Consider the following 20,836-nt stretch of genomic DNA (forward strand, 5'->3'; position numbering starts at 1 on the left):
CTCTCTGGTTTGTTCTGGAATGTTGAATGGCTTGATTTCATGTAAGTCTGGCAGGCAACCATAGCGGCTGAGTTCATGAAGACAATGGTCCTGACATGTCCAGAAGACATCTCTAGGCCTAAGAAGGCCTTACATAATGTTCCCTGAACCTTGCTGGGTAGGAATGAGATAGATGTTTCTTTTGGGACTCAATACTCCATAGCCCTTATTCTCTGTGCTTTGAACAGTCTCTGCATTAACTACTACAAACAAAAAGCTCAGTGAGGGCTGAGATCTGTGCTATTGATAGATCTAAAGGTTAATATTTAAAAGAGAATTTGATGCTATGGCCATATAGCAAAATAAAAGCAGCAGGTTCTTGCCTAGGGCCTCTCCAGCCATGGGTGTTTAGCTAGGTTTGTAGTACCAAGTGAGACCCCACCTATGGAGTGTGTCTTCTATCCAATCAGAAAGCATTTGGTTAGCCCATCCCATAACAATCATGTCACTATGGCATCAAGGAGCATATTTTACCCTGCTACCGGTGGTCTTCGTAACCCCATGAGGTTCAAAGCTGGGTAAGATTGCTGGTGACTTTTCTTCCCCAGCAGCCTGCAGTGTTCCTTCCAGCACTATAAAGCTAGCCAGAGAGAGAAAGCTTCGAAATCAGTGCTTGCTTGATCTCTCCATGTCCTGTCGCCAGTGCATGGCACTTTCAGCAACAAGGGCTTGCCATCAGATTCTATTGGGTGACCAAAAGCAATGTTAGTGGTCTGTGTTGTTTTGTTTAGGAGTCCCTGGTCTCCCCATGACCAATAACTTGAAAAGAAAAAACCTACACCTTAGAACTTATAAGTTTGATAACTTATGGCTTGTAAGAGAAGTATTACCACTCTCCCCCATTCAGGTTAACTGTAAACATGTGTGTGCGTGTGTGTGTGTGTGTGTGTGTGTGTGTGTGTGAGAGAGAGAGAGAGAGAGAGAGAGAGAGAAAGGAGATTATAATTTAATTCCCATGTGGCTTTTCAGCCCCATTATTCATCCCTAGTGTTGGGTATTATTACCCACATCCCATCCTCTGCCAAACTCCCCCTGCATTATTTCCAACCTCCTTCATAGTACCTGTGTTCTACTCTCTCCTCTCCCCTAAGATCTTCAGATACACACAGTAACCGTAGTTCCTTTCAAGTTTCCTGGCTTCTCCTTCTCTGCACACAATGAAAACCAGTGTGGAGGAGCCTTGAAAAGCTAGACATAGAACTACCATATGGCCCAGCCATGCCATTTTCGGGCATATACTCGAAGGATTATGAAGTAGAAACAAGGCATCTTTGAAGAGGCAGTTATGGTGGATGGTGTTTTGCTGTGGCAAACACGTGAAGGAGTGTTTTCCTGAAGTGGACACAGGTGAAAGACTAAAGCAGACTCATGAAGGAGAGAGGATGTTCTGCTAAATAAAGCACATGAAATGACATATGATGAAGGATTCTTTGCTAACAACATGCGTGTATTGGTCTGCCTTACATTTTGAGCCGCATTTGTCAAGACTCAGCAGACTCAGGCTAATTGGATGCACATGCTGAAGCTAGACCTAGGGTGAGACAAGGGATGTGAAGGACACATGATGTTTGGAGGCTATAAATAGGATTCCATGGAGTGACTGAGACTGAGCTTGGCTTGCTGATAGAGCTAGCTGTGCAACTCTTGGGGGTCTCTTTTTCGCTGATCATTACTTCCCTGTGAGAGGCACAGCCAAGAACTTCTGTTTCCCTCTGGGTCCCTTCTGCTGACTTAAGCTGAGGCTGAGGCCTGGCTGTCTCTGCTAGGTCATGTCACCATTGTTGCTAGCCCAACTCTACTGAACTGGATTGCTGGTATATGCATAAATTGTTTGCAAGTGGATGGAGCTGCTACTGCCTGCTAACCTGTGAACTGAACTGCCAATTTCTAGACATCACAGATGGAAGTTGCTCCAAAGAACATTTTTAAACAGGTCCACTTCCCTTGTATCCTTTCTTTTCCACTACCTCTGGTGGATGGGAGGTTAAAGCATTTAAGAACCATCATAAAAAATAAGCTTTGAAAAAAAATAAAGTTACAGGATTCTCTATCTACAGAAATGCTTGCTTCTCTGTGTTTGTTGCCACTTTACTTACAATAGCTAGAAAAATGAATCAGCCTGCATGTCCATCCACTGATGACTGGATAATGAAATTGTAATACCTATACACAGGGAAATTTTATTCAGCTGTAAAGGAAAATGACATTGTGTAATATGTGAGTAAAAGAAATGACCAATTCCTACACAAATATCAATACCAATCAGAGGACACAGAGAATCCAGGTAGACTAATAAGACAAATGAGATCAAATAAATAATAAAAGCTTTTTAGTTAAAAAAGAAGGGGGGAGGAGGAAGCCTTCATTGCTGAATTCTATTTTAAAAAAAAAAAAGATTAGTACCAATTCTTCCTAAATTATTACCAAAAAAAAAAAATTGAAGAAAGAAACTCTTCCAAACACAATATATAAGGCAGTATTATTCTGACATTAAAAACCAAATGAGAACGACTACAGGTCAGTATCCTTGATGACACAGATTTTCACCAGAAAATTTTAACAAAATAAAAATTTAAACACACAAACATGTTAAAATCACCATTACCAAAGGGGATTTATTCTAGAGATTCAAAGATGGTTCCACAAGTCAATGAATGTGATCCACCCAGTCAACAGAAGGAAGATACACTACTGGTGGAAGTGTAAACTGGTGCAGTCACCATGGAAAGCAGTACGGGGGTGGGGGGGGGGTTCCTCAAGAAATGAAAAGTGGAGTTATCAGATCCTCTGCCACAGGGCTCCAAACCCAAATATCGCCAGGAGGGAGGGAAACTCCCAGGATAGCGGACAAGCCTGTGAGTGCACATAGGACCACCACTGATGTGCAGAGGAACCTGACCAGAACCCTCAGGACCCAGGAACTGAGGGGAGGCCTGGGACAGGAGCCTTCCTGATCATCAGAGGAAGCTGACAGAGCCCTCAGGACAAAAGAACCAAGGAGCAGCATGGGACAGGAGCCTTCTGGTGTACATCTGCACCCAGAGCTGATCCTGTGCCACAAAGCTACATACAGAAATACCACCAGGAGAGAGCTGGTCTCCCAGGAGTGCCTACACATCTGTGAGCACAGGTAAGACCACCACTTCTCTTCAAATTTGTGGCACAAGAAGGATTCTCACGCCGGGCGTGGTGGTGCACACCTTTAATCCCAGCACTTGGGAGGCAGAGGCAGGCTGATTTCTGAGTTTGAGGCCAGCCTGGTCTACAAAGTGAGTTCTAGGACAGCCAAGGCTACACGGAGAAACCCTGTCTCAAAAAACCAAAAAAAAAAAAAAAAAAAAGAGGGATTCTCACAGAGCCATCAGTACACAGGAACCAAGGATAAAATAGAGACAGGATCCTTCTGGTCTACGTCTGCACCCCAGAGCTGACCCTGTACCACAGCTCTCCATACCCAAATTCCTCCTGGAGAGAACTGGTCTCCCAGGAGTACTGACACATAGGCTTGCAGGAGGGATAAGTCAAAGTCAGAGACAGCAAGACCAGGTAACACCAGAGATAACCAGATGGTGAAAGGCAAGCACAAGAACATAAGCAAAAGAAACCAAGATTACTTGGCATCATCAGAACCCGTTCTGTTCTCCCACAGCAGTGAACCCTGGTTACCCCAACAAACCAGAAAAGCAAGAGTCTGATTTAAAAATCACATCTCATGATGATTATAGAGGAATTTAAGAAGGACATAAGTAATTCCCTTAAAGAAGTACAAGAGAACACAGGTAAACAGGTAAGAAGCCCTTTAAAGAGGAAACACAAAAATCCCTTAAAGAATTACAGGAAAACACAACCAAATAGGTGAAGGAATTAAACAAAACCATCCAGGATCTAAAAATGGAAGTAGAAACAATAAAGAAAACCCAAAGGGAGAAAAGCCTGGGGATATAAAACCTTGGAAGGAGGTCAGGAGTCATAGATGTAAGCATCACCAACAGAATACAAGAGAGAGAAGAGAGAATCTCAGGGGCAGAAGATACCATAGAAAACATTGACACAACAGTCAAAAAAAATGCAAAATGCAAAAAGTGCCTAACCCAAACCATCTAGGAAATCCAGGACACAACGAGAAGACCAAACCTAAGGCTAATAGGTATAGAAGAGAGCGAAGATTCCCAACTTAAGGGCCAGTAAATATCTTCAACAAAATTGTAGAGGAAAACTTCCCTAACCTAAAGAAAGAGATGCCCTTAAACAAAAAAGAAGCCTACAAAAATCCACATAGATTGGACCAGAAAAGAAATTCTTCCCATCACATAATAGTCAAAATACCATATGCACAAAACAAACAAACAAAAAATATTAAAATCAGTAAGGGAAAAAGGTCAAGTAGCATATAAAGGCAGACCTATCAGAATTACACCAGACTTCTCACCAGAGACTGTGGAAGCTAGAAGATCCTGGGCAAATGTTATAAAGACCCTAAGAAAACACAAATGCCAACCCAGACTACTATACCCAGCAAACCTCTCAATTAACATAGATGGAGAAACCAAGATATTTCATGATAAGACCAAATTTACACAATATCTTACCATGAACCCAGCCCTACAAAGGATAACAGATGAAAAACGCTAACACAAGGAGGGAAACTACACCCTAGAAAAAGCAAAAAAGTAATCTTTTTTCAACAAACCCAATAGAAGATAATGATACAAATATAAAAATAACATCAATGATAATAGGGAGCAATAATCACTATTCCTTAATATCTCTTAACATCAATAGACTGAATTCTCCAATTAAAAAAAATATAGACTAACAGACTGGATATGTAAAGAGGACCCAGCATTTTGCTGCATACAGGAAACACACCAAAGTGTCAAAGACAAACACTACCTCTGAGTAAAGGACTGAAAACAATTTTCCAGGCAAATGGTCCCAAGAAATAAGCAGGAGTCACCATTTTAATATCGGATAAAATTGACTTTCAATGAAAAGTCATCAAAAGAGATAAGGAAGGACACTTCATACTCATCAAAGGAAAAATCTACCAAGAACTCTCAATTCTGAACATCTATGCTCCAAATGCAAGGGCGCCCAGAATTCTCAACTGAGGAATATTGAATGGCTGAGAAGCACCTAAAGAAATGTTCAACATCTTTAGTCAACAGGGAAATGCAAATCAAAACAGCCCTGAGATTCTACCTCACACCAGTCAGAATGACTAAGATCAAAAATTCAGATGCTGGTGAGGATGTGGAAAAAGAGGAACACTCCTCCATTGCTAGTGGGATTGCAAGCTGCTACAACCCCTCCAGAAATCAGTTTGGTGGTTCCTCAGAAAATGGACATAGTACTACCTGAGGACCCACTCCTGGGTATATAGCCAGAAGATGCTCTAACATGTAATAAAGACACATGCTCTACTATGTTCATAGCAGCCTTATTTATAATAGCCAAAAGCAGGAAGCAACCCAGATATCCCTCAATGGAAGAATGGATACAGAAAATTTACACAGTGGAATCTACTCAGCTATTAAAAATGATGAATGACTTCTCATGACCTTTGCAGGCAAATGGGTGGAACCAGAAAATATCCTGAGTGAGGTAACCCAGTCACAAATAAATACACATAGTATGCACTCATTGGTAAGTGGATATTAGCCTTAAAGCTTGGAACACCCAAGATACAAATACAGAGGTGGATGCTCTTAACCAACTGTTGGACTGAGCACAGGGTCTCCAATGGAGGAACTAGAGAAAGACCCAAGGAGCTGAATGGGGTTCACAGCCCCATAGAAGGAACAACAATATGAAACAACTAGTACCCTCAGAATTCCCAGGGACTAAACCACCAACCAAAAAGTACACATGGAGGTACCCATGACTCCAGCAGCATATGTAGCAGAGGATGGCCTTGTCCATCATCAATGGAAGGAGAAGCCCTTGGTCCTGTGAAGGCTCTATGCCCCAGTGTAGGGGAATGCCAGGGCCAGGAAGCAGGAGTGGGGTGGGTTGGTGAGCAGGGGGGGGGAGGGGAATAGGAGGTTTTCGGAGGGGAAACCAGGAAAGGGGATATAACATTTGAAATGTAAATAAAGAAAATATCTTTAAAACAAAAACAAAAACACATTGCTACAGCCGAATTGAGGCTTGCCAGTGTGGCCATATAGTTTAGTCATGCAGATAGGTTATTGTAATCTGTTTCATTTCATCATAAATATTTTTTGAAACCAGTTCTCTTTTACAATATATTTATGGGTACAATAGATGCATGTTTATAAATTGCTAGTATATAAGGAATAGATAAGAGTGTTCCTCTGGAGTCTGTTATGAGTAAGATTAATAATTAAATCTAATAGGCATGCAAGTCTAGAAGCAGAAAATATAAAACTATTTAAAGCTATTTTGATGAGAAAAATCTATTTTTAGATATCATAAAGTACTTTGTCATAAAGTACTTTAAAACAAAAAGAAAAAAGAAAAAGAAAGAAAAAAGTAGAGTGTTACTGTTCCTGAGAATAAATCTGAAGGAACCTAGATTAACATAACCCAAAGGTGCTAGCACAGAAGTTATCCTAAATGCCAATATCTAGCTATATAGATAAACTACATTTCATTCAACTGTAAGAAAAACAAAATTATTTCATTTTCAGGAAAATAGATAAAATTGTGCTAAGCAAAATAAGTCCAACTCAGAAAGGCAAGCACTGCATGTTTCCTGTATATGTGCAATATATATTTGAATACATATGTAACTTGAACGAAGAATGAGGAAATCCATGGGAGGAGGAAGGGGTCTAAAAGGAGGGAGATGAAGAATAAGAAAGGGTGATGGGAGAGGAGGAAACATCATGTCTTTTTTCATATGTGCAATCTAGTTGTAACAATATATCGTAAGACAGATGGGAGGGAGGGAGAGAGAGAGAGAGAAACAGAGGGAGCTGTTTAGGGATAAGTAGAAGATCAGTTAGAGGAAGGCAGGCAAATATAGTACTGTAGCGAAAATAAGCAGTACTATTATACACATTTGTGAAATCTTCATATTAAGTCACTGGGAGCCCTAGCAGGATGTTACCTGATGCCTAGTCTGAAGACCTGTGCTCAATCCCCAGAACCTATATAGTAAAAATAACTAAATACTAAGTCCTGACTTCCAACTGTCCTCTGACCTCCATACACAATGCAATGTCTCTGCCTCTGTATGCTTCCAAGTCTTGTTTCTCTGTGTGTGTGCCTCTTTCACACATTAAATAAAGAAATATAACAAGGATATTTTTAAGCAGTTGATAAATAAAAACATGATGAAGAAGTAAACTTCAATAAATGCAGGAAAAGCATTTGACTGAATTCATTTTCCCTTATGACTAAAATGCTCGACAAATCAGGTCTAGAAGGAGCACACACCAACAAGATGAACTGTGTGTGATAACACAGGAATCAACATTAGGATGAATGGGCTAGAGCGGACAAGCTTCCTCCTGAAAATCTAGAAGACAACAGACACGCATCCCCATCACTTTAACTCAACACAGTACTGGAAGAATTAGGAACTCATATTATCACTGTTTGCCAGTGGCATACTCTTACATGTAGGAAGACCCAAACTCTCCACCAAAAACCCAGTAGAATTAATAAAGCAAGTCAACAAAATTTAAAAAAAAAACTTAGCAGCATTACTACACACCAGTAGCAAACTGTCCAAGCTAGAAATGAAGGAAACCATCCCATTCATAACAGATACAGATGCTAACATTAAATTCCTAAGAATCATTTTAACCAAACAGATGAAATACTTCTACAATGAAGGCTAAAACGTGGACGAAAGAAACAGGAATCTGGAGAAAACAGAAGCGCATCTCGAGCTGATGTGCTGGAAGAATCAATATTGCTGGAAATGTCAGTAATACCAAAAATATTTACAGAGCCAATGAAATTCCTATCAAAACACTGGAAATCTTAAGGTTTTTCATTCAACCATCTAACTGTACAGAACCGGGAGGCATTGTACCACCTGACTGCAGAGCTGTGGCCATTAGAAGATCAATGGATTGGCATAAATGCAGATGGACAGACCAGAGAGGTTGGAAACGAACCTACATATCTACAACCGGCTCATTGATAACAAAGGTGCTAAAAAAAAAAAAAAAAGAAACACAGTGAAGAAAGAACAGTCTTTTCAATAAATACAGCAGTGGGCATGGCTTCCCTCTTGTTAAGTGTTTTAAGTCCAGTAAGACAGCTGTTCATTACCACTGACAACTGAGGGCCATTGATTGCACCTTCAATTATGCCTCACCATGTGGGTCATTATCATGGCTTCTAAGCATTACAGCTGGATAGGAATGTTTAATCACTTCTCCCCTGCTACAGCTTCGGTGGTCAACATAGACTGAGAAAAAGATGATGAACAAAGGACACCAAGATTGTTTGATAAAGCCTCGAGGATCCAGGTTATTTTACACTTACCTAAACTTCTACACAATACATAGATGTATATAAGCTGCTTCCCCCAAGAACCATAGACTATGAAAAAAGAAAAAAGAAAAAAACCTGAGTATCAAACATAAGAATGGTTGGTCAGTGCAGCCAAGTGGCTCCCTGAACAAAGAGACTACTGTTTAGGCTTGGATGCCTCTCAGAGGTTGCAGGTAGGGCCCTATTGCTGAAAGCAAGGCACATTTGGGACACGGGACTCAGACACAGTTTCTGCAGTCTAATCTCTGTGGTACCAGAAAATAAAAGTTTTGTTTCTAATAAAGTATATAGGCTGAACTTTTTCTAGATTGTTCCATTAACTGGTTACCGGAAAATGTAACTACGCCGAGTAGTGTATGAAATATTGCTGTATTCCTTTACCAGAGCAATATGAGACAGGTTCAATGTTCAAAAAATTGTTAGTTTGGGGAAAAAAAAGCATAGTGAGGATATTTCAGGATCCAGTGCAATGGTAACCCAATTCTCATACCTATTCTAAGATCAATAATTATTCCTTAAGATTAGAAAATTGTTCTTCAAACAAACATCCTCTTGGAAAGCTTTCTTCTCTCCTCTTCCTCTCTCTCTCTCTCTCTCTCTCTCTCTCTCTCTCTCTCTCTTTCTCTCTCTCTCTCTCTCTCTTTCTTTCTTTCTTTCTTTCTTTCCTTATTTTATTTTGTTGTAAGAAAAGATCCCTTCATGTAGCCAAGGCTGTCCTTGAACTTCTGACCATCCTGCCTCTATCTCCTAAGTGACAGAAAAACAAACCCGTGTCACCAGGCCCAGCTGGAAAATTCATTTCTTATTCATGAATTTGTGTAGACAGTCTGCTCACTCAGCCGCTCCCTTATGGACCTCCCAAATGGAGGGCAGGAGACAAAAGAATCACCTGTGTTGGTTCTCAGTGGGAAGAAGGAGTCTACTCTCCTGCAAATACTCACCTTTGTCATCGAGAGCCATAGAAAAGCCTGCATGCAAGGCCTGAAGCAGTAAGCCAGGGGCACAGATCTGCCAATGAGCAGATCAAGCTGACACATGAAAACCACACTTCTGCCACTTGCAGAAAAGCTGGTGCAAGTTCTTGGGCCTTCGCCTTTCCATCCCTGCTGTGAGATGGCTTTGCCAAGCTACCCTGCCAGCACTCACTTACACTGCCAGCAGTTGGAAAAGAAATGGGGTGGAGAGAGTTTTCTCCCATCCTGTCCTGACTGTGATCTTGTTAATGTCTTTGTAGAAGCAAGCTGGAAGATTAAATACCTTCACTAATTTTTTTCAGCCAGAATTTAAGACAAAATGCCCACTTCCAAGATATTCAGAAAGCCCAATGGAAAGCCTTTTAGCTGTTAGAAACAGATAGACTGGCATTTGTCTTCCCATCAAATATATTCAAGTAAAGTGCTAATATCCAGTGTCCCAGAATAAGCCTAGTTTGGAGATGAGCTCTCTGAAAGGAGGGCTGAGTTACAATGAGTTCTCTGGTTGACCAGTCCAATATGAGTGCAGTCATAAAAAGGAGATTAAGACACACAAAATGTAGCTGGGAATGTAGCACACAGGTCAGGCACATGCCTCGAATTGAAGAGGTACTAGACTCAAGCACCAATACCAAAGAGAGACAGAGACAGAGAAACAGAGAAACACAGAGACAGAGACATGGAGAGTAGAAGAAAGAAGACTGGAAGAATCTGCCATCTCCAAAAGAAAAAGAGAAGCCTCAGAAGAAACAACTAATCCTGCTGACACCTCAGTCTTTAGCCTATAGGCTCCAAAGCTAGAAGAATATGAACTTCTGTTGTTTCAGTCAATTATCCTCTGGTCCTCTCTTGTGGTAGCCTTACTGATTAATCAGGGAGGAGCCAACAGATTAAATAAACAAAGCCAAGTTCTGACCCTAAGCCCGAATCTGCAGCATGCTTCCTCCTCTCTCCTGCATCATTCCACACACATCTGCATGTGACTTCACACCTACTCAGTCTACAACAGCCCTCCCAGGATTGGTTCCAGCCGTTAGCATAGAGGGGCACAGCACTGATGGAAGAGCAAGAGCCTTTATTCATCTCCATCTCTTGAGTTCCCCACTTGCTGCCTGGGTTGCCCTTCCAAAGCTAGCCCAGGTCACAGCACACAGATCCCAGCACACACCCACAGCCAAGGATAATTCCATCTGAGTAATGGCCAGCATCTCCACTCTTCAACCCCTTTCAGCACCCCAAACATGGAAAAGCAATGTTAGGAGCAATCGAAGAGGCAAGAGAACATTTTGCATCATAAGATGCACAGCTCTTTTTTTGTAGATACATGGATGATCATAGAGGCCATGGGACATCACTGAGGAATGGAACAAGCCATGACAAACTAGGAAGCTTAACTTAAAATAAACATGATAGAAGATCATGGTAGAAGAGTTAATAATGCAAAAATGGCTATTCTGCCCAAACCAATCCATATATTCAATGGAATCCCCATAAAACCTCAATAACATTTTTTTCACAGGAATAGAAACAAGCAATCTTAAACTCTGAAAGGAAGCACAAAAGAAATCCCAAATATCCAAAGTAATCCTGACCAAAAGGAGGAGCATAATTCGACTTCAAGTTATGCTATGGAGCCATAGCCATAAGAACAGCATAGTATTGGTATGAGAACAATCAGTGTAGGACAGGATAGAGGACTCAGAGGTAATTTCAATAGCTGCCTCACTGTTCTACAAGGATGCCAAAAACATATATTAACAAATGGCAGCTTTTTTAGCAAATGGTTCTGGGGAAACTGTCTATCCACATGCAGAAAAATAAAGCTAGATCCTTCTCTCTAACCCTGTATCAAAAGCAAAATAGATCAAAGACCGTAATGTAAGACCTCTGACACTGTCAGAAGGAAAATTAAAGGAAAGAGTTTAAGGTGTTAGCATGCATACACACTTCCTGAATAGGACTTCAGTCACTCAGCAGTGCCTACAATTAACAAGTGAACTTCAGGAGATTTAAAAGCTTCTCAGAACATTCTGAAGCAAGCAAGTGAAGAGAGAAGACCGACCGGCATGGTAGGAATGGCAGATATACAAAGAACTCAAGCTGCATAGCAAGAAATTAAACAGCCCAACCAATAAACAGTCCACTGAAATGAACAGATAGTACTCCAAAGATGAAATGCACACAGCCAGCTAAACATGAAAAATATTGAACTTCTCTAGCCATCAGATAAATCTACATTTGATATTCCATCCCATTCAAGACAGAATGGTGGCCATCAAGAAAAGAAATAACATGCTGGCAAGGATTTGGACAAGGTGGAAGCCTTATGAATTGCTGATGGGAATGTAAAATTGTCAAGGTATTATGGAAATTAGTATGAAGGTTACTCAAAACAACTGGAACTACCACATGTATTTACCCAAGAGCCTCCACATCAACATGTCACAGAGACACTTGTACAGCAAGTGTTTGCAGCAGCACTATTCATACTAAGTTTTAGACCAAGCTTTGCCTAAGAACAGAGGAATGGATTTTTAGAAAGTGCTGTATTTTGCACAGTAGATTTTTGCAGGAAAATGGATATGACTGGATATAATTGTATTGAGTTGAGTTGGCCTCAGAAAGACAAGCACCACATTTGCTCTTGTTTGTGGGTCCTAGATGTCAAGAAACATAAAACCATGTGAATTGCTACTGACCTGAAAGAGAAGCAAATCTGTCTAGAGAACAAGGGGATTTGTGAGCCAGTGCAAAGGGTGGGCCTCTGGAGGAAGAGTCACAATGTAGCACACACTTGTGTGAAAATGGCTATGCAATCCTGAAACGTGGAAAAGATAACTTCTTGCTCTTCACCTTACTAATGCTTCCAAAATATCATGTTGATAATGTATGTAATCAACAAAATATAATTTGTTTGTTGGGTTCCCTCCCTCTGTTACACAGCTCCAATCTTTTGGTTTTCTTATTGGTTATAGCTATGTCTTATTTGTCAGAGGAACTTCTTCTTATGTATTCTTAAATATGGACATTTAGTATAATGTGCTTTTGGCTATTTTCAGAAAAAAATGGGGTAGCTATAGACATACTTTTTGTACAATCTTCAAGGCTCCTTCAGAAGGAAGAGTTGTAGAAAAAGAACAGACACCCTTTTTGAAATGGCTCCTTTTTTTAACCTGATACAAGTATGGATGTGGCCTATTTAAACCAGGAATCTCAGGGGGAGGGCAAGGCCCTAGCAAGAACTGTATGTGAACAAATGTGTTTTAAAGAAACATCTTGCACATCTGAGTTTGCCTCATGTCACCTATGATTCCGAGGTAGGAATGCTCTGCTGGGAAAGCTGAAAAAGGTTCCTATGGATAAAGGCTTTCCCTGGGGAGTGGAAGAAGAAAAACGTGAGCCCAGTTTGCCATGATTCTTATAAAGACAATGCAGTACAGGTGGCTTGGTGTGTTTTTAAAAGACTTTTGCATAAACTGATCACCATTAACTGTTCATCAGTAGATTGGTTATAATGTCATATCTAAGAATTTGATTTTCTAAATAAAGAGAAATATGACAACTTGAAAAACAGAATTCTTATTTTTATCTTAAGACAGGCTTGGGGTACAGGTGGCTATTTACAAACTTTCTTTAGTTAATTGGATTTCTTAACATGAAATAGTATTTTCAAAACTAATTAAATTGTGTTCTAATGAATATTTAAGAGCAAAATATGTTATCTTTGCTGTACAGTATATAGATTTTTAAATCATCCATAAAAGTAATTATATTTTTTACGTTCTCAAAAAGTGCTATGCTATTACTGCTGCTAAGTGGGTCGTTCGCTCTTCACAGGCCATGATTGAAGAAGCCATCACCAGAGCCGAAGCTTTCTCGGTTATGTACACGCCCTTTGCAACAAGAATCAAGCCTGAAAACATAGAAAAGGTGAAAGAGGTGTTCATGAGAACTCACCCAGCCTACGTGGACTGGATCTACACAGGTGAGTTCACCTTCTTCACGCAGGCGACTGATGTTCTGGTGCCCATGGCAACCAAAGCAGGGGCTTCATGATTTGCGGGTTGTTTGTACTTACAGGTGTAAGCTTTAATCTAAAGAGTTCAAAAGTGAACTTATTTTTAAGACTTTAAGTAGAGCTAGCTTTCCTTTCAACACAATATGCCTCGTGTGCTCACAATTTTAGGCTTTTTAAGGAATAAATCTAGAAACTCTTAAAGTTTTAAGAGGAAAAAATAGTAAAAGCCTGTGATAAAAAGCTAAGCTAACTCCCCACCTCGAGGGCCCCTCTGTACTACCAGAAGGTAGTGTTTTCCTGAAGACAGATTCCCACCCCTCTCCCCCCATTGCCTGCTGCTTGTATTTCCTGCCCACCATTCCCTCACCCCTCGGCCTCCCTCCCCAATCCCCTAGGTAACCAAGGGCACCCGCTTGAGTCACTTTTCTTAAGGAAGGAAGAGGTTTATTTTGGATCACAGTTTAACAGGTGAAGTCCATTGTGACAGGGAATGAATGGTGGGAGGAGCCTCTGCGGTGGGAGGTGCCTCTGTGGCAGCAGCTTGCAATGCAGTTTGTTTTTCCACAAGTGGGCATGTGAGAAAGCGAGATATAGGATAGGCTCAAGCCCCTCCTTTCCTCCCAGGTTCTCACATCTCCAGCTAGACTCCACCTCCTAAAAGTTTCAAAGCCTTCCCAAAACAGCATCACCAGATGGAGACCATGTGTTCAAACACATCCTCCTGTGGAGCATGCCTCCTGTCCCAACCACAGCCGCGCACCAAAGGACACAGCACTGGGCATGGCCCCCTTCTCTCTTCTTCATTGTAAAGGCCTCTTGTTTTTGTATACTCCAAAATATTTCCCTATTCACTATGTACCAAGTGTTGTTTTGAATTAAAAGGAGTTTCTCAAGCACATGCTAGACAAAACGGTGCTGAACAAGGGACTCGCAAGATGCGGTAAAGTCTCCAAAGGCACGTATCTGCTGTCCCAGGCTCAGTTTTAAGAGTCTTCGCTCTTTCCTATCCCCGGGGCTGAGCCGTTGATTTATGAGATTAATAACAAGTCTATTATTGATCACTTCTCAAGAATCGGCACTCTACATCTGTTCTCTTGTTCCCATAATGTATGAGGAAAGATGATCTACATTAGAAAACACAACAGTAACAAGAAAAGACAAATAGCCCTCTGAAGGTGCCTTGCCAGACTGCTGACAGCAGGCCACAGATGTGAACCCAGTCCTGACCCTTGAGCCACATGCTTCTACAAATTCTTGATATTTATCAATAGGCCTCTGGTACTTCAGAGGAAAGAATAATAACTCCAACTATTGATAGCTGAATCATAAATCCCTAAAGACCAGCGGGCATTTGAGAAGAAAAGAGAGCAACTAAATGCAGAATTCCTGCTAAGATGAGGGTTGATCCTGGTTTAGTGAGTCTGAGCACTCTCTTAAGCATTCAACAAAGGGCCAGAGAAAATGGCTCTGCAGGAAAAAGCACTCACCACAGGAGCCTGACAACCTGACTCTAAAATCCCCCAGAGACCTCAGAAAAGCTGGTGTCTAGCTTCACAGCCTGCCTGTGATAAAATGAGAGCTTCCAAGCCAGCAAACCTGGAGAACTGAGCACAGCATCCAACAGGAGGGACTCTGCCTCAAACAAGGTGGTATGATATGAGGCTGACCCCCATGATTGCCCTGAGGTATTCACACATGTGCTGTGACACATGTGTGTCTCACACAGGCACACACATACACTCAAGCCTTTAAAGAAAGAGTAAGATACAAAGGAAAAACGCTTAGTTTACAACGCAGTTACTATTTCTCAGAATTTAGACTCGGTTGCTTACTATCATTATTTTTCATTATTTCATTACATTTTCAAGGAATTTCTTTTTTATGGGTGGAGTCAGTAACCTCACATAAAAGTCATGCCTACTGATGACCGTGGAAAACTGAGTCCAGTTGGCTACTTTCATTCTGTTATCCTGAAAACAGCAAAGGACTCGTTGATATCGTCAACTTGCCAATTTCTCTTCTGGTGGAATTAGTTTAGTTATATTTAACATACTTCCCAGAGAAGTCACCACGATTAATTAATACTTAGGAAGCATCGTTGCCACCGAGGGTCTGAAAACAATAATAACATTAATGAGCCAGACTCACGTCTCCTGTAACTCCATCAAACCTGTTATCAAGATGAATTATGATCTGTCGGCAAGACAATTCATGCTAAAGGATCCTACACTTTCCAAGAGACGATAATTACACATCACTAATGATTGTTTCTATTATTTCAGAATTACTAATTACTAGCATATGACAGTGTGCTATGAGAACCTAGGGTGGGTAGATAAGGCATGTTGAGGGGCGTGAGGTAGGGGAGGCAGTGTAGAATTTGAATTTCTTTGAGGCTACTAAGGCTGTTTGACTCTGTGGAAACTGAGCTTTGAGCAAATGAGATGGCTGTTCCCTCATTTGCCTCTGGGACAAAAAAAAAAAAAAAGGAAGGATTTTCCCCAAAACAACATTATCTGTGATGAAGGTGGGATAATCATTAGTAGCCTAATATTAGAAGCAATGCAGTTGTGAGATGTGGCTTCTTTGCTCCTAGCCTTGGAGGTGATTGTGGGTACATTGAAGAGGCATGGAAGAGGAAAAGTCCTTCGACACCGACACTGAGACACCTCTCCCAGGAGGTGCAGGACAATCACTGAAATAAGCGTCAGGTCCCCATGTAGCCAGCCAGGAGGTCACTGTGCTTTCATGGCATTTCCCCAAGCTAGCATTTGAGAGAAGCTCTCACTGTCTCACCCTGGCAGCCCTGTAGCTACCCTCCTGCTTGCAGCAATCATCCCGCCTTTGTTTCCCAAGTGCTGAGGTGACGGGCATGCCACTATGACCAGCTGTAGATGGAACAGAAGAAGCCACTCCCTTATTGGGCATTGGTTTGCTCACTTATCTCAAAAGACATTTGTGCACCAGCTATTGTGAAACAATATGAATTATGCTTATCCATGACTAGCTTCAAATGAGCGAGACTCCAACTATGATTTATTTATTAGGCTTTGCTCAATTACTGGGGGATGACCCCCAATCTAATGCTCTAATGCTAGACTGGCTGCTTCCCCAGCTGTGTTCCTCAAATACTTGTTGTTTGAGTCTTCCTGGATTATTTCTGCTCCAGCAGTCTCGAGTCCTGGGGAAACATTACAGTCTGACATGTGCTACTGATCCATCATGACTAATGGAGGCCTCCTGTTTTCTCCCTCTTCTCTGCTCAATGCCCTTATCTGTCTGTCTGTCTATCTATCTATTTCCTTTCTCTTTCTCCCTCATGGTCCCTACTTGTTACACACCCACCCCACCCCCAATCCCAGCAACTCAAACACCACCTCTTTTTTCTCCCCAGTAATTGGTAGTAGCCAGTTTTTGTTTTGTTTTTTAATTTATTAGATATATTCTATATTTACATTTCAAATTTTAACCCATTTCCTCATTTCCCCTCCCAAAACCCCACTATCCCATTCCCCCTCCCCCTGTTCACTAACCCACCCACTCCTGCTTACCTGTCCTGGCATTCCCCTACACTGGGGCATCGAGCCTTCACAACACCAAGGTCATCTCTTCTCATTGATGTCCTTCAAAGCCATACTCTGCTACATATACAGCTGAAGCATTGAGTCCCTCCTTGTATACTCTTTGGTTGATGGTTTAGTCCCTGGGAGCTCTGGGGGTACTGCTTAGTTCATACTGTTGTTCCTCCTATGGGGCTGCAAACCCCTTCAGATCCTTGGGTCTTTCTCTAGCTACTCCATGAGGACCCTGTGCTCAGTCCAATGGCTGGCTATGAGCATCCACTTCTGTATTTGTCAGGCACTGGCAGAGCCTCTCAGGAGACATCTATCTCAGGCTCCTGTCAGCAAGCACTTGTTGGCATCTACAATAATGTCTGGGTTTGGTAACTGTATATTTATATGTATATATGTATATGTATATGTATATGTATATGATGTATATGTATATGTATATGTATATCCCCAGGTGGGACAGGCACTGGATGGCCTTTCCTTCAGTTTCTGCTCCAAACTTTGTCTCTGTATCTCCTCCCATGGATATTTTGATACACCTTCTAGGAAGGACCAAAGTATCCACAGTGTGGTCTTCCCACTTCTTGAGCTTCCTGTTGTCTATGAATTGTATCTTGGGTATTCCAAGCTTTTAGGATAATATAAACTTATGAATGAGTGCATGCCATGTGTGTTCTTTTGTGACTGAGTTTTCTCACTCAGGATGATATTTTTTAAGTTCCATCCATTTACCTAAGAATTTCATAGATTCATTGTTTTCAATACCTGAATAGTACTCCATTGTGTAAATGTACCATCATTTCTGTATCCATTCCTCTGTTGAGGGACATCTGGGTTGTTTCTAGCTTCTGGGTATTATAAATAAGGCTGCTATGAAGATAGTGGAGCATGTGTCCTTGTTAGATGGTGGAGCATTTTTTGTGTATATGCCCAGGAATGGTATAGCTGGGTCCTCAGGTAGAAATATTTCCAATTCTCAGAGGAAACTCCACACTGATTTCCAGAGTGGTTGTACCAGCTTGCAATCCGACCAGCAATGGAGGAGTATTCCTCTTTCTCCACATCCTCCCCAGCATCTGCTGTCACCTGAGTTTTTGATCTTAGCCATTCTGACTGGTATGAGGTGGAACCTCAGAGCTGTTTTGATTTCCATTTCCCTGATGACTAAGGATGTTGAATATTTCTTCAGGTGCTTCTCAGCCATTCAATATTCCTCCGTTAAGAATTCTTTGTTTAGATCTGTATCTCATTTTTAATAGGGTTATTTGGTTCTCTGGAATCTAATTTCTTGAGTTCTTTGTATATACTGAACCATAGCCCTCTATTGGATGTAGGGTTGGTAAAGATCTTTACCCAATCTGTTGGTTGCTGCTTTGTCCTCTTGAGAGAGTCCTTTGCCTTACAGAAGCTTTGCAATTTAATGAGGTCCCATTTGTCAACTCTTGATCTTATAGCATTAGCTATTGGTGCTCTGGGTCTTCAATTCTAGTCCATTGATCTATGTGCCGGTAATTGTACCAATACCATGCAGTTTTTATCATGGTTGCTCTGGAATACATCATGAGGTCAAGAATGGTGATTCCCCCAGAAGTTTTTATTATTGAGAATAGTTTTCACTATCCTGGGTTTTTTGTTATTCCAACTGAATTTGGAAATTGCTCTTTCTAACTCTATGAAGAGTTGATTTGGTATTTTGATGGGGATTGCATTGAATCTGTAGACTGCTTTCAGCAAGATGGCCATTTTTACTATATTAATCCTACCAATCCATGAGCGTGGGAGATCTTTCCATCTTCTGGGATCTTTTTCATTTTCTTTCTTCAGAGACTTGAAGTTCTTGTTTAGTTAGGGTTACACCAAGGTATTTTATATTATTTGTGACTATTGTAAAAGGTGTTGTTTCCTTAATTTCTGTCTCAGCCTGTTCATCTTTGAGTAGAGGAAGGCCACTGATTTGTTTGAATTAATTTTATATCCAGCTACTTTGCTGAAGTTGTTTATCAGTCTTGAGAGTTCTCTGGTGGAATTTTGGGGGTCATTATATACACTATCATATCATCTGCAAATAGTGATATTTTGACTTCTTCCTTTCCGATTTATATCCCTTTGACCTCCTTTTGTTGTCTAATTGCTCTGGCTAGAACTTTGAGTACTATACTGAATAGATAGGGAGAGAATGAGCAGCCCTGTCTAGTCCCTGAATTTAATGGGATTGCTTCAAGTTTTTCTCCATTTAGTATGATGTTGGCTACTGGTTTGTTATATATTGCTTTTACTACATTTACATATGGGCCTTGAATTCCTGATCTTTCCGAGACTTTTATCATGAAGGGTACTGGATTTTGTCAAATGCTTTCTCAGCATCTAATGAGATGATCATGTGGTTATTTTCTTTAAGTTTGTTTATATAGAGGATTACAATGATGGATTTCCATGTATTGAACCATCCCTGTGTCCTTGGGATGAAGCCTACCTGTTCATGACAGATGATTATTTTGATGTGTTTTTGGATTCAGTTTGCAAGAATTTTATTGAGTATTTGTCTTAGTCAGGGTTTCTATTCCTGCACAAACATCATGACCAAGAAGCAAGTTGGGGAGGAAAGGGTTTATTCGGCCTACACTTCCATATTGCTGTTCATCACCAAAGGAAGTCAGGACTAAAACTCAAGCAGGTCAGAAAGCAGGAGCTGATGCAGAGGCCATGGAGGGATGTTCTTTACTGGCTTGCTTCCCCTGGCTTGCTTAGCCTGCTTTCTTATAGAACCAAGACTACCAGCCCAGAGATGGTCCCACCCACGAGGGGACTTTCCCCCTTGATCACTACTAATTGAGAAAATGCCTTACAGTTGTATCTCATGGAGGCATTTCCTCAACTGACACTCCTTTCTCTGTGATAACTCCAGCTGTGTCAAGTTGACACAAAACTAGCCAGTACAGTATTTTTGCATTGATATTCATAAGGAAAATTTGTATGAAGTTCTCTTTCTTTGTTGGGTCTTTGTTTGTTTGTTTGTTTGTTTCTTTGTTTGTTTGTTTTAACTGTGGCTTCATAAAACGAATTGGGTAGTGTTCCTTCTATTTCTATTTTGTGGATTAGTTTGAAGAGTATTGGTATTAGGTCTTCTTTGAGGGTCTGATAGAACCCTCTGCATTAAACACATCTGGTCCTGGGGATTTTTTAGTTGGGAGACTCTTAATGACTGTTTCTATTTCTTTAAGGGTTATGAGTCTATTTAGAATGTTTATCTGGTCCTGATTTAACTTTGGTACCTGGTATATGTCTAGAAAATGGTCCATTTCATTCAGAATTTCCAGTTTTGTTGAGTAAGGATTTTGTAGTAGGATCTGATGGGAATTTTTTGTTGTTTTTTGGTTTTTTATTTATTTTTTTTTTATTTCCTCAGTTTCTCTTATTATGTCTCCCTTTCCTTTCTGATGTTCTTGATTTGGATACTGTTTCTGTGCCCTCTTTTTAGTTTGGCTAATGGTTTATCTATCTTCTTGATTTTCTAAAAGACCAGCTCCAGGTTTGGTTGATTCTTTATAGTTCTTTTCATTTCTACTTAGTTGATTTCAGCTGAGTTTGATTATTTCCTGCCATCCTCCTCTTGGTGTATTTGCTTCCTTTTGTTCTAGAGCTTTCAGGAGTGTTGTCAGGCTGCTAGTGTGTGCTCTCTCCAGTTTCCTTTTGGAGGCACCCAGAGCTATGAGTTTCCCTAAGGAGATCAAAGGGATACAAATTGGAAAAGATGAAGT

General features: G+C 40.9%; 1 protein-coding gene across 1 annotated transcript in view; it reads left to right on the top strand.

Annotated features, from left to right (window-relative positions):
* The window catches only part of Spata16 (spermatogenesis associated 16), a 306,178-nt gene that overhangs the window by 206,077 nt on the left and 79,265 nt on the right, over positions 1–20,836 (top strand). Inside the window, exon 6 of the mRNA XM_021158236.1 lies at positions 13,326–13,473. Coding sequence (XP_021013895.1) covers positions 13,326–13,473 — 148 coding nt within the window. The remainder of the gene's footprint in view (positions 1–13,325; positions 13,474–20,836) is intronic.

This window comes from Mus caroli, chromosome 3 (genome assembly GCF_900094665.2).
Source record: "Mus caroli chromosome 3, CAROLI_EIJ_v1.1, whole genome shotgun sequence".
In the NCBI taxonomy this organism is placed as follows: Eukaryota; Metazoa; Chordata; class Mammalia; order Rodentia; family Muridae; genus Mus; species Mus caroli.